The 12312-nt window shown below is 53.2% G+C and overlaps 2 protein-coding genes across 9 annotated transcripts in view; one reads left to right on the top strand and one right to left on the bottom strand.

Moving 5' to 3' along the window:
* Positions 1-243: 243 nt before the first annotated feature.
* Positions 244-8076, bottom strand: SEC22B (SEC22 homolog B, vesicle trafficking protein). 2 transcript variants are annotated; one of them, XM_058842996.1, is made up of 5 exons: positions 7931-8076; positions 7600-7709; positions 3072-3232; positions 2596-2742; positions 244-2280 (listed from the first exon to the last, which is right to left on the bottom strand). In XM_058842996.1, exons 1-5 carry the CDS (start codon positions 8003-8005, stop codon positions 2126-2128), a joined length of 648 nt encoding a protein of 215 aa, XP_058698979.1. In that variant the 5' UTR covers positions 8006-8076; the 3' UTR covers positions 244-2125. The 2 variants fall into 2 exon arrangements, with proteins under 2 accessions (XP_058698979.1, XP_058698978.1); XM_058842995.1 differs by having other exon boundaries at positions 7600-7705; positions 7900-8037.
* A 265-nt stretch (positions 8077-8341) lies between these two features.
* Positions 8342-12312, top strand: part of PACS2 (phosphofurin acidic cluster sorting protein 2) — a 74527-nt gene continuing 70556 nt past the window's right edge. For all 7 annotated transcript variants that reach the window (XM_058842598.1, XM_058842600.1, XM_058842601.1 and 4 more), the window contains exon 1: positions 8342-8516. In XM_058842598.1, coding sequence (XP_058698581.1) covers positions 8389-8516 — 128 coding nt within the window. In that variant the 5' untranslated portion in view covers positions 8342-8388. The remainder of the gene's footprint in view (positions 8517-12312) is intronic.

Raw genomic sequence — 12312 nt, forward strand, 5'->3', positions numbered from 1 at the left:
CACAACACCGTCCCCGTAAATTCCCACCCGCGCCCAGAGATGTGGCAGCAGGGAGAGAGCCCTGCTAGAACCAGAGCTCAGCTTCTCTGCCAGAAAATGGTCAGGATCACGTCTTTTAGCTACTTCTGCCTCCCCAAGGGAATCCTTATCCCAGCTGGCTCCATCTATGGGCTCTTCACCCTCTTGCGGGAGGAAGGAAAGCAGCCCCAGGGTGACAGGAAGCAGACACAGGACGCTCCACGCCGCGGAGGGGATTTTTCAGAAGCATTTATTTCACTGCTGACACGGGGGCTGCAGGAGGCAGCTGCTCCCCCGTGCTGCAGAAACATCACCCCCCCCCTCAGCCACAACAATCCACGGACGGGCGGTGTCTGAACGGTGAGACCTTCCAGCACCTACATTACACACACCTACATCACTGGGACATTCACCTGCTAGGGACACCACTTCAGAGGACTTAAAATAACGATAATAATTATAATAAAGCAGCCTACAAAGTAACACTTAGAGGCATCATGCAGAAACCGGATCACTTTAGCTCAGATTTGCTGGGTTCATCGGTGGACGAGTGCTGACTGCATTCTGCCAGTCCAACGAGGTGCCAAGCTGGGGAGCATTCCCAGACAGGACAACAGCTGTGCTTCCCCACCCAGTGGCAGGAAACACTTCCAGGTCACAGTTTATACATCCAGAACTGCACAAGGTTATGTGCTTGTAAAAGGTGCTGGGAAGTCCTGACACCTCCTTCTGTGACACCACCTGCTTCCTCTGCCAAGTGGCAGACACTCGAGTGCAGCAGAGTGCCTGAGCTGCGGGGTTTCTTCTTTTTCTCTCTCTCCTTTTTTTTTTTTCCCCTAGTAAAACCAAAATCTGACTGCTAAAATGTTATTCTTAGCACAGGTGGACCAAAAACAATTATTAAAAAAAAAATAAAATCACATTACACTGGTGATGTAGAGATTGGCCCATAAGAAAGAAGAAGCTCTATACTATTGCCCCATAATGAGTTTTTCTTCACCTACAGTTTCAGCTTCCCAAGTGAGGTAGGGAAAAGGTGACCACGGGTAAAAGAGGTTGTGTTTCTAAAGGATTCCACTGTTTCAAAGTTATCCTAATCCTTCATGTAAAATTAAAGTGTTCTTTAAAGAAACACTGCCTTTTCTTCACAACAACATTCAGAGTTTTGGTTTTTTGGTTGTTTTGGGTGAGGAAAAGAGGGAGAAAGAAAACAAGGATCCCAGAGATGAAATGCTGGCAGTTTTGACACATTTCAGAAAGAAAGCACAGTTACAAAAAGGAAGGAAATAATGTAGTGAATCTGCAGCTAGAAGGGAAAAATAGAGAGTGCTGACATAGTTTGCACTGTGCCCATTACAACAGCAATGAATTACACACCCTGTTCATGTGGAAACATACTGTCACACACAGCTGTCAGGAGAGGGAGAGTGGACACTTAGAAACCTGGTGTTTAATTTTGCAGGAACCAGTCAATACAGAAGCCTCCCACTGCCCCTCCTAGTACTGGACAGAATGTATCTTAAGGCATAGTTTAACATCCATTTCTTCCTAAAGCAATTTAAAGTGTAACAAGCCAGGATGTCAGACACAGAACACTCAACAGGTATTCTGACAGAGGTGAAAGCTGGTTTATGTACAGTGAAATATTTGCCTTCAAACGGGGGAGTCTCGAAAAAGAAAGAAAGAAAAATAACTGCAGACCCAGATCCTAAAAAAGCAAACATTACCAACACAAGGAATGTTCATTAGAGTCCAGTTCCCACTAGAGCTACTCAACAGGAGGATGTACAATGTGATTATGCTAAACAGCACTGATTGACTGTTCCCAGAGTGCCCCAGGAGGGGGAAGAACCTTGGGAGGCCAAACTCTGCAGTATCCTAGTGCAAACTGCCTCAGAGGAAAAGCCTGCAGTCAACAAGCCTTTACACCAACTGTTAGGCTCCACTAAGAGATGCAGCAGCCAGGTGGTGCCACCTAACAGCTCCAGGACACTCCTGCGAAGGTGATGGTCCTGTGTGGATTCTAATGCACATCCCCCATGAGCAGTGTCCTGCACACATCCACCTGCCAGGCTGCTGGCTTTCCCTCTTCCACAGCTGGGCCGGCTCACAGCCACCAGAACCTCACATAGACGATCAGCATGATGAAGAACACGGCTACAGCCGCCAGCTTGGCGTACGTGGAGCGCATGTTCAGGTACTTGGCGTCCTGGCGGTACTTCTTGGACAAACTGGACAAGTTGTTGGCCTTGGAATCAAGAGCTGCCAAAGGGAAAAGGGGAGAGGAATTAGGATTAACTGACTTTTCCCCAAATGTTACATAAAGTGTACAAGTTTCTCTGTGGCCCGTGCCTCCCTGTGGTGCTCCAGGGCTATTCCTGCTGGGATGAGAGCTGAGAGGAGCTGCTCTCTCCCCACAGAAGCACCAGATGTTTCAGGATCCAGCTGTTCCAGCTGAAACACTCACTGGCTTCACTGCTTTTCTCAGCAGGGTGAAGCCTTTCCCCCCAGGACACTCTGCCCACCCAGCTGCCCGAGGAGACAGAAGTGTGAGCAAACACTGGCCATCCCCAGTACCTGACAGGGCCTCTCCTCGCTGCAGGACCTCCTCAATGTTGGCCACCATAATCCTCTGCACATCTTGCAGCTCTGTGTTGATGGAGCCCAGGTTCCTCCTCGCCCGGCTATCAATGTAGAGCTTCTTGGTTTTCTGGATGTAGGTGTCTGGAAGGAGACAGGGCTGTCAGGGGGAGTCTCACCCAGCACAGAGCTCCTGGCTGCAGGAGGAGGGGGAGCACTGCTGAGACAGCCAGAAGACTACATGCAAATATTCACTGGAGTGAGGCCAAGAGACTAAAAGCAGGAAATCTGAATCTAAGGACATGTACCATTCCCCTAGCACTTCTCAGCTCTCCTGCTCACAACACCCATGTCTCGAGCACCAAGAAGAATTTGAGCTGTCACTTCCACAGGACAAACTGCAGAGAATCCCGTGGCTGCTGCTCCCTCCCAGCAAGAAGTCCCCTGACTAGCCACAGGGAGAGGGGCCTCACCAAATTCAATGAAGGAATAGGGCCTGGACACTGTGGGAACCTTCTTGCCATGCTGCTCGTCAAACTCTGAGTGCAAGTCTTCCAGGTATGCAAAGGCCAGTTTCTTGGGGAATCCAGCTTCACACAGGACCAGGTAACACACTCCTTTCTCGATGATGTAGCTAAAAGAATGGCAGAGAGCATCAATCAATCAATCAATCAATCAATCAATCAATTTTGAAAATGTCCTGTCAAACACCACCCTGCACACCTTTATTCCTATGAGGCAATGAGAACTGGGCACAAGAACTTCTGGTTTTCTACATCTGGATCAAGCGTAAACCTTTCTGCAAAGCAATGGCTTAACTTTTCTTTAGCCAAAATAAATTTTCTTGTAGCCTCAGACCCTACACCCATGCCAGCAGTCTTGGGCTTTGACTTCAATTGAACCAAAGCTGGCCTGTGAATACCATCAGCTTCACAAAATACCAGCAACAAAAGAGTTGTAATTTTGGAGTATAGAAGAGAGGACACCCTGCAGGCAGGAGGAGGGGAGCACAGGAAAGTTTGCCAGCAGAGCAGAGGGGAAGGTGGCCAACACATCCCTAACTGGCAGCACAGCCAAGCACCTGAGACCCACAAATGGGAAGCTGAGGCACTGAGGTGAGGAGACACGCACAGGAATTTGGTCTCAGCGTGCTGGGGAGTCACCCAGTGACTGCCAGCTGTCCCTCTCCATTTCAGAGGGCTGGGTATCACCCTCCTCCACCACCAGCAGCCTGGAGGGGAGCGTTGGAGGGGTGCTGCTACGCACTTGCATCACCACAGGGGCAGCTGGGGAGCGGTGCTGGTGCTAGATGGGTTCTGGTGACCTCCTAGGCTCGCCATGGGTAGGTGTGACCACGCCATCAGTTCTCCAAGGTGAGGAGCTCCAAAGCACACAGTGGCACAGCTGCTGCTGTGTAAAGCTGTTTGCTGTGCCCCCCAGCTGAGGGCACACGGGTCCTCTTCTCGCCCCAGCACCAACCTGGAGATGATTTAGGCTTCACCCTTCTGCTCCACATTCCCAACTGAATCTTCCTCCTCGATCAGCCAATATAAAAATAAAAGCTACAATACTCCCACCAAAACCAAGGGGGTGGAGACAGTAAACAGCCCTGTAAACACTTTTGAATGCTTATCTGTATTCCTCAGGATGGAGTGTGAATGCTACTTTTAGGTTACCTTCCTTTGACTTTCTGAGTAATGCCATTAAGCATTAGTCTGGTTAGCATAAAGATTAGCAGTGTATTAAAGAAATGATCCAGGTCCTGAGGGCACTGTAGTAAAATAAGCAGCTTAAAATTTTGTTAATAAACACAATCAGGCTTACAAAACAACTTCCCCCACTCCCCAGTGTTTTTCCAGACACCCCACCAGGGCCATGTCCTTTAAAGCAGCCATCCTCACCTTGTTCCTGGGCTCAGCAGTATTCATTTCTCCTGCCTCTCTATGGTCTGTGTGTGAACCCTGGCAGCCTTCAATCAACAACTGCTTCACCCCAACCAGAAGCAAGAAACTCCAGCTGCCATAATCCGTTCCACAGCGCATCCCCACGTGCCCGTGCCCTTTGTTCCTTTTTGTGTTCCTCAGCTTGGACTGCATCAGTGCCCAGATTAATCCTACACTACATCATCAAGCCTCTGTTCTTCCCTTACCCCTGGAGACCTGCTTGCCACATTGGGGTTGCTACAGATCATCACCCAGAGCTTGATTTAACCACTGCCACGACGAGCAAGACTTGAGCAAATCTTCTGAGGCGAGGAGAAGCAGTGGCAGAAGGGAATTCTGACAGCACAGATGGAGCAGCATTCTCCAGGTGAGAGCACTCTGAGGAACAGGTCCCATCAGCACAGGTCTGTTTATCTCTGCCTGGGTAAGCTGGTCCTGCCTGGAGCTCTTCAGCTGCATTTCCCACTTGCTTCTCCCTGGTGTGATATCCAGTGTGTTGGATTTAAAGTTGGTCTGTCAGCACCACAGAGAGCGAGCTCACCTCACTCTGCCCCAGATTCAGACGATCTTGTCGACTTCAGACCAGAGCTGCTTCACAGCTGGGCTCCTCAGTTTTATAATCTGTGTGCACCTCCAAGCCTCAGCACAGCACCTCCTCACACAAGGGGCAGATGTGGCCATTTGCCACTGTTAGCTCTGCAGAGTGCAGCCAGCAGGTTCCTTGTAATCATGTTGCACATTTTGAGAGAGAAAAGCTTTATCCCAGTAACAGTAGCAAAGGCCAAGGCTTGCTGTTAAATGACAGGTAAGAGTCACTGCAGCCATTCCTCAGCCAAAGGTCACCTGCTCACTGACAGCACAGCAGTCGGTGCTCCTGAACCTGCACAGTCCCCAGTGCTGCTGCTGGAAGGGTGACACAGCTTTTGCAGCTGAAACCTGGGCACAGCATTTGACAGAAATCACCTAAGTGCTCACAATTTACACTTCAAGTTTCAGTAAGGCTCACCTCTGCTTTGAACTGATGAAGCTAAAGACGTTCAACACCACCTCAGCAAGCTCAGCAGTACCCTTGGCCACGCTGCTAACTCCCCCCATGAAATGCTCTGTCCTGCTTTGTGCTGCCCTCAGCAGTCAGAGCTCTGATGTGGCAGAAAAAGATTGGTTGTGCTGCGTTAACGAGCGGCGTGGTCATCTGTCAGCGTTATTTTAGACTAAATCTCAAATTCCCCCGTCACCTCCCCTTCCTGCAGAGGAAAGTTTCTGACCTGAAAGTGTTCTTCCTACACAGGCCCTGCTGTAATGTCCCACCTCAAGGGAGGCAGAAGCAAGTGCTCTGCAGCAGCAGCTGTCAGTGGCCAGCAAAACCTATCCAGGGGGTAACTCAGCCCAGAAGGAGGAACAGTCCTGTGCCTGCCTGTCTGCCAGCCAGGTAAGCTGGCTGCTCCTTTGAGACAGCTGGCAAAACAGGCCTGCCCAAGCCCTCCCTCCTCGTCACAACTGCTGTCATTACAGCCACTGCTAAGAGGCTTTGATTTCCTGGGCAAGTGTTGCTGCCTTCCCAGACATCGCTCTGCTTGCATCATGGAAGTAACTCAAGAAGGGATTTACTGGCACCTACACAGGCTCTTTCCCAAGAATTCACTGCCAGGCAGAGCTGCACCCATGCTGTGCCAAGGGGACACTCAGAAACCAGGGAGTTTTTAAATTCTGGGAAGATTTAGCTTGTAGAAAAAAAACCAAGAGCAGCCCTTAGCACTTAACTCCAGCAACAGCATCCCAATCCCACAGGAGATAAGGGACAATCAGGGCCATCCTTTGACAACTCTAACTCCCTATCAAAGGCAACCAGAAGCCCAGAAAGAAGATTTTTTCCAAAATCTTGTCACAGTTAGCATATGTAATACAACCACAAGAAAAGCATCCCTCACAACCTCACAGCTTTTACCAAAGATTTCCCACCCAAAAAACTCCACTGCCATCTCTTCATGTCGCTGAATCTCTGAGGGAAGGGACAGGGTGGGAGATTTGCTAAAGGGCTCTTGGAGCAGAGTCCTGAAACCAACCTTGCCCTGTGTTCAAAGGCCACCTCCCCCTCAGGCAGCCATAAACACACACCCAGGCACCCGGAGTCACCTGGAGCCCAGGGGGATCCCACTGTGGGAATCCTGGCACATTCCTGCCACAAGGACACAACTCTGCTTGCAGACCCCACCCGGCACCCGGGCTTTGAGACTCCCTGAGGGTATTCCTGTCACAGTTCTGGCAGGATCTTGACTAAGTTCTCAAGCATTATTCTGCCAGGTAATGACATGTCACAGAAAGAAGCATTTCCTTCCTCACACACAAGCTTTCCTGCCTTTCAGGGACTGGCAATTCCCCCCTCTGCTCACCTGCCTCTCCACCTCCCCTGCTATTAAGAAATAAGGATGTCTGACCTCTGTAAGATTTCCTTATTTCACATCCATGCTCTCTTGCAGGAATACTACTGAAGAATGCCAAAAGTGCTTTGAAGTCCAGCGTTCCCAAACAGTTCAGGAAATTAATTAAACACGCCCAACAAATCTAGCAATAATAGGACTGAATTTACTGGATGAGAGAAAGAAGTCTGTCAGATATTAAGACGATAATAATAGAAATAGAGATGCTCGGTGTGTTGTAATGCATGGAAAGCTGAGCTCTCACAGGGCACAGAGAGGACAATCCTGCACAGGAGGAGCTCACGGTGGCACTGCCAGACTGCCTTCACAGGGACACATCTCCTTAAAGACAGGAGGCCCAGAAGACGCAGCCAAGGCACAACAGAGAGCGCAAAGAAACGAAAAAGCAGAAAGGGAACAGAACCTGTATGGTCTGCAGCAAAGGCAGAACAAGGAAAACCGAGTGGCAGACACCCGTGCCCAGCAGTGACAACTCGCACACTCTCCCTTTCCAGCAGGGCTGACCGGCCACCTCTCCCAGGCCTCCCCGTTTCCAGCAATCCCTCACCCGGACCCAGGAGAGCCCTCGGTCACCGCCACCGCAGCGGAGCCGGTACCCCCCGCACCCCTCCGGTACTCACTGGAAAGCCATGGCTCCCGCCTCCAGGGTGCATCTGGTCGGGGACTGCTCGTTCAGCTTGCGGAAGAGCTGCTTCGCCTGGCTCTGGTACTGCTGCAGGTCGCGGCCTGACTGAGGGGGCAGGGAGGGACAACGGGCTGCTGGGGCGCTACCGGAGCCGGGACCGGACCGACAGTACCGCTGCCTCTGCCCCTCCTTCCCGCCCGCCCGCCCCCGGGAGGCAAACGCTCGTGCCAGAGCCGCGCTGCCGTGTGAGGGGACTGCGCGCGTCCCGCCGGGTCGCCCCCCGCCCGCTCCTCACCGACACGCCGGCCCCACCCCGCCGGCCCCACCTGCTCGTCCTCTTGCATGGAGGCGGCGAGGGGGAGCCCGTCCGCCACGCGGGCGATCATCGTGAGCAGCACCATGGTCGCGCCCGCCGCCCGCCCTGCCACGGAGCCGCCCGCCCTGCCACGGAGCCGCCCGGAAACTGCCACCGCCGCTTCCGGTGCGCGCCCGCCGCCGCTTCCGCCCGGCCCTGGGAAGCGCGGCGGCCGCGTCTGCGCCTGCGCCACGGTGGGGCCGCGCCCCCTCAGAGCGTCCGCGGCCCCTCCACACGGCCACGCCCACGAACCGCGGCCGCGCCCCCTCGGCAGAACCGCCCGCCCCCGGTCCCGCCCCGCCGGTGACCGCGCCCCCTCCCCGCCCCCAGCCCCGGTCCCGCCTCCCGGCCCCGCCCCGTGACGCGCCCCCGCGGGCGGGGCGGGGCGGCCCGGCGCGGTGGGCGCGCGCCAGGGCGGCGGGCACAGCCATGGCGGCGGCGGCCGAGCGGAGCCGCCTCAGCTTCCCCGGCGGCACCGGGGCCCTGGGGCGGCCCGTGCCTATGAACCTTTTCGCCACCTGGGAGATCGACGGCTCCAGCCCCAGCTGCGTCCCCAGGTAACGGGCGGGCGAGGGCGCGGACCCCACCCCCTTCCCTCGCCGGCTTCGCGGCTGCTCCCTCGACCCTCTTTGCCATCATCACCTGTGCGGTGCTCCCCGCGACCGCAGCGCCCCTTCCCACCCCTCGCCGCTACCGCAGTGACGGGCACGGCTCCTCCCGTCCCTTCCGTGCCTTCTGGGATGGGTGGAGGTGTGACCCTCCCGAGGGTGGGGGGCTGCTGCCGCCCGTGCCAGCTGTGTGCGGGGGTCACCTTCACGGCGAGGGTCCCCCCGAGCCCCCCGGGGTGCCCCTGGCAGGGTTCGGCTCCCCAGGGGGTGCCGTGCTGGCGGCGCTTTCCCCGGGAAGTGCCCCGCGGGGATGGGCTCGGGGTGCGCATCCCTTTCTCCCGGGATGGTTTTTCTCCCCGTCTGCTCTGTGTCCCCGCCTCTGCCGTGTGTAAACACGCGGCCGTTCCCCTTGCACGGCAGGCATTCCTCTTAGTTTCTATGTATTTTGCGCTCTTACAAGCCCGGCTCTGAACAGAACGCCTATGAGGATTTGAACGTGCCGGAGACAAATCTTTGAGGCGCTTCTCTTTCTCTTTTGTTTTGCTTTAAACGAGGACGTAGCGAGCGAGCAGAAAGGGAGCAGAGTCATCAGGCTGACCTGGCAGGAACGTAAAGCTCTGCAAGCTTTACAAAGCCCCCCAAATCCCTCTGTCTTCTGCGCCATCCAGAGAGCAGGTTGGACTTGGTGGCCGTGCCCCTGTATTGCAGGGACCAGAACTATCCCGGTATAAACACTGCCCACAGTCATGGGCAGGAAGACAGAGGGGTAGAAGCAATCCTGAGTCCTGCAATTGCAGGTTATCTTGCTTTATAGCAGCTTATCTGTGCTAGCGGCGCCTCGGGCAGCAACTTTTATAGGTTGTGTCTCGTTCAGCCTTTCTTTTCTGCAATGGGAGATCTTGGGCAGGGTCTGGCACCCGAGGGAATGTTCCCCTCTTCAAGGAGTCCGTCCCTTTGCTGTGGAAGTTGTCACCTGGATGGGAATAGCTGGAGGAGCAGTTGGTGCTTTTTCATTTTCTGCACTAGACGAGAAAGCGTCGTCCCTGCTCCTGGGGGTTGGACTTCAATGGTCTCTGAGGTCCCTTCCAACCCAAAGCACTCTGTAGTTCCAGTGCAATTGGCATTGTCCCTGCTGTGCAGAGGGACTGCTCTGGAAACAATTCTCTCCATTGCACCCTTTACTACAGGAAAGCAGCTGGATTTCCATCCCCTCCAGCCTTGTAACAGTGGCTGTTAAACAAATAAAAGCCCAAGTGTCTGACACTGTCAAGGACTTTTCGTTCTGCATTATCATTTATGCTGATACTCGCAGATCTGCAAACGAGCTCACAACATAGCCTGCTTGTTTGCAAATCTGTGGATGACCAGAAAAAGCAGTGCAAGGACACTGACCCTGCCTCCATGTGGTAGGGGGTGGGGAGCATAAGGGTGGGTCCTGGGTGCTGGAATTGTGGTGGGCAGCAAATTGGAGGCAGCTTGTTGAGATGCCTGGAGGAATGTGGGGAATGCAAAGCACATGTGGCTATCTGGGCAGGTGGGGCAGATCTGGGGTTTGAGGGGGAAAGCCTGGAATTGCTGAAGCAAGCTGTGAAGCAGGGGATGATGAAAGTGCTCAGAAAGCCTCCCTGAGGCATTGGTGGAAGAGCTCTGGGGCATTTGGGACCTTGTAGGAACCAAGCTTTTGGCTGAGGGAGTTTGCGTGTAGAGTTGGGTCCCTTTGCTTTCAGCCCTGCTGTTGCCATTACCTTTGCTTGCTCCTCCTGGCTGCTCTTTTTCCCTGGAGCCATGGGGATAAGCTGCCATCCAGCTGCTCCATCTCCTACCAGCCCTATGAGCCTGTCTTTCCACAGGTGTGGAGTTTTCTGCTGGACATGGAGTGTCCCCATGGGCTGGGCACAGCATGTGGCAGGGCTGCAGGTGTAGCTGTGGGTGCCAGGTGGGTTTTGTTAACCCAGAGTGAGCTCAGGAGCAGCTGAGGTTGCAGGTTCTGCAGGGGTATTGGTCCTGTGGCATGGGGAGGTGTGTGCTGCTGTTTCTAATCACTGATCATCACGCTTTGCATTTCATTACAGTCTTTGCAACACATCTTTCTGTCAGAGAAAGCAGGAGCTTGAAAACATTTAAATTATGCCACTGCCTTTTAAGTTCATATTGTAATGGTTTTTACTATGGCACAATGACATTTCAGATTCTTTTATCTTAAAGCAAGAGATACTGGAATGAAATCTGCGTGGGAAACCATATCCCAAGTGAGCCTGTTGTCCCAGCAAATGTCTGTTGGGGCGTGAGAGGAGGATGTGGAGGAGAGTGGGCCTTGGTGTGTGGTCAGACACTGTGGAACTGCCTTGGTCTCTTTTGAGATTTTCACCAGTTCCCTTCTGGGTTTCTGTTGGCAGGACAGGCTTTCCAAGCCGAGAAGAGATTTGAACTTGGCACAAAGTCAGAAGATTCGCGAAGAGGAGCGCGTGGCTGGGGAGGGAATGTTGCTTCCTTCCCTTTGCTTTTTGGTTCAATAAATCTTAGGCCATTTCTGAGGTGTTTCTCCTACCTGGAGCAGGAGGGGCTGGGTGGAAGCAGTGCCTGCAGTGTCTGTGCCTGCCCTGCTCTAAGTTGTGAGGTGGAGGGGCTTGTGTGGATGTGTGGGTGCTTCCCTGAGAGCCCAGCTGTGGGAGGGACATCTCGAGAGCACTGCTCTTCAACACACTCTGGTGGGTCATTTACTCAAAGTCCATTCAGCTTGGGTGGGGTGTCAGCAAAATCTGGAAGGCTGCCTTGGTGCATCCATGGAGTTTCCTTGTGTGAAAAGGCTGTGGCTAAGCTTAAGGAAGAGTAAATAGTTAAGAGTCACGGTGCTGTTCTGCAGTTGTGTGCTTAGTGTGAAACGTGAGGTGGTGTTTTGCATTTGTTCTGGCTTCTCTTACTCCTGTGCCATCTGCAGAAATGATTTTATGATTTGTTCTTCAGCACACGTAGCTCCTGGGAGGTTTGACCATAGCGCTTCTGAAATGCAGCTACTTTCTTTTAGTCATCCCAGAAATGTGACTCAAAATGTCTCACTTATCTGGGCGTATCCAGTGCATACCAGAAGGGAGAGATGCCTACCTTCTCTGAAAGACCTTCCTTTGAGCAAGATCACATTACAAAAAATTCTCCCTACCACCTGTAAACACTGAGAGTGATCTTCTTGCTGCATGGCAGCGAGAGAATCAGCACCTTTTCCTCTCATTTTCCCTATGCTGAGTGAGTGGAAGTAAGAATTGTTCTGTGGATTTTGGTGTTGGCTTTTTTAGCTTCCAATCTTTTTGATGAATCTGTGGGTGTGAATGGCAGGATACAGTACTGTCCTATGTTGAAGTAGCCTCCTGAGGAGATGGCACCATGTGGAGGTTGTCCAGAGGAAAGTTTTGTTGAAAGGGTCTGCTGAAGCAAGAGAAGGCAGAAATAGCCACTGTTCCCATTTGGAGTAGTTTTTGTTTCAGGCTGCTGCCTTAACCATCACAAACTTGTACAGGTTGCTGCTGAGCTTTGAGCTGTGAAGTGGATTGAGACCAAAGTGGATGTGGAGCAGGTGTGACCCAGTGTCCCTGGGGGATCTGAAGGAAGAAGCCAGTGGAACAGACCAGTGAAAGGGCAGTGCTGGAGGTCTGGGGCTGTCAGCTGGGTGCTGCCTGAGCATTTCATGTGCTGGCTCAGCTCTGTGGCTTGTCTGCTGGGTGAGGAAATGCAGAGGGGTTCCACACACATC

This window comes from Poecile atricapillus, chromosome 7 (assembly GCF_030490865.1).
Source record: "Poecile atricapillus isolate bPoeAtr1 chromosome 7, bPoeAtr1.hap1, whole genome shotgun sequence".
NCBI lineage: Eukaryota > Metazoa > Chordata > Aves > Passeriformes > Paridae > Poecile > Poecile atricapillus.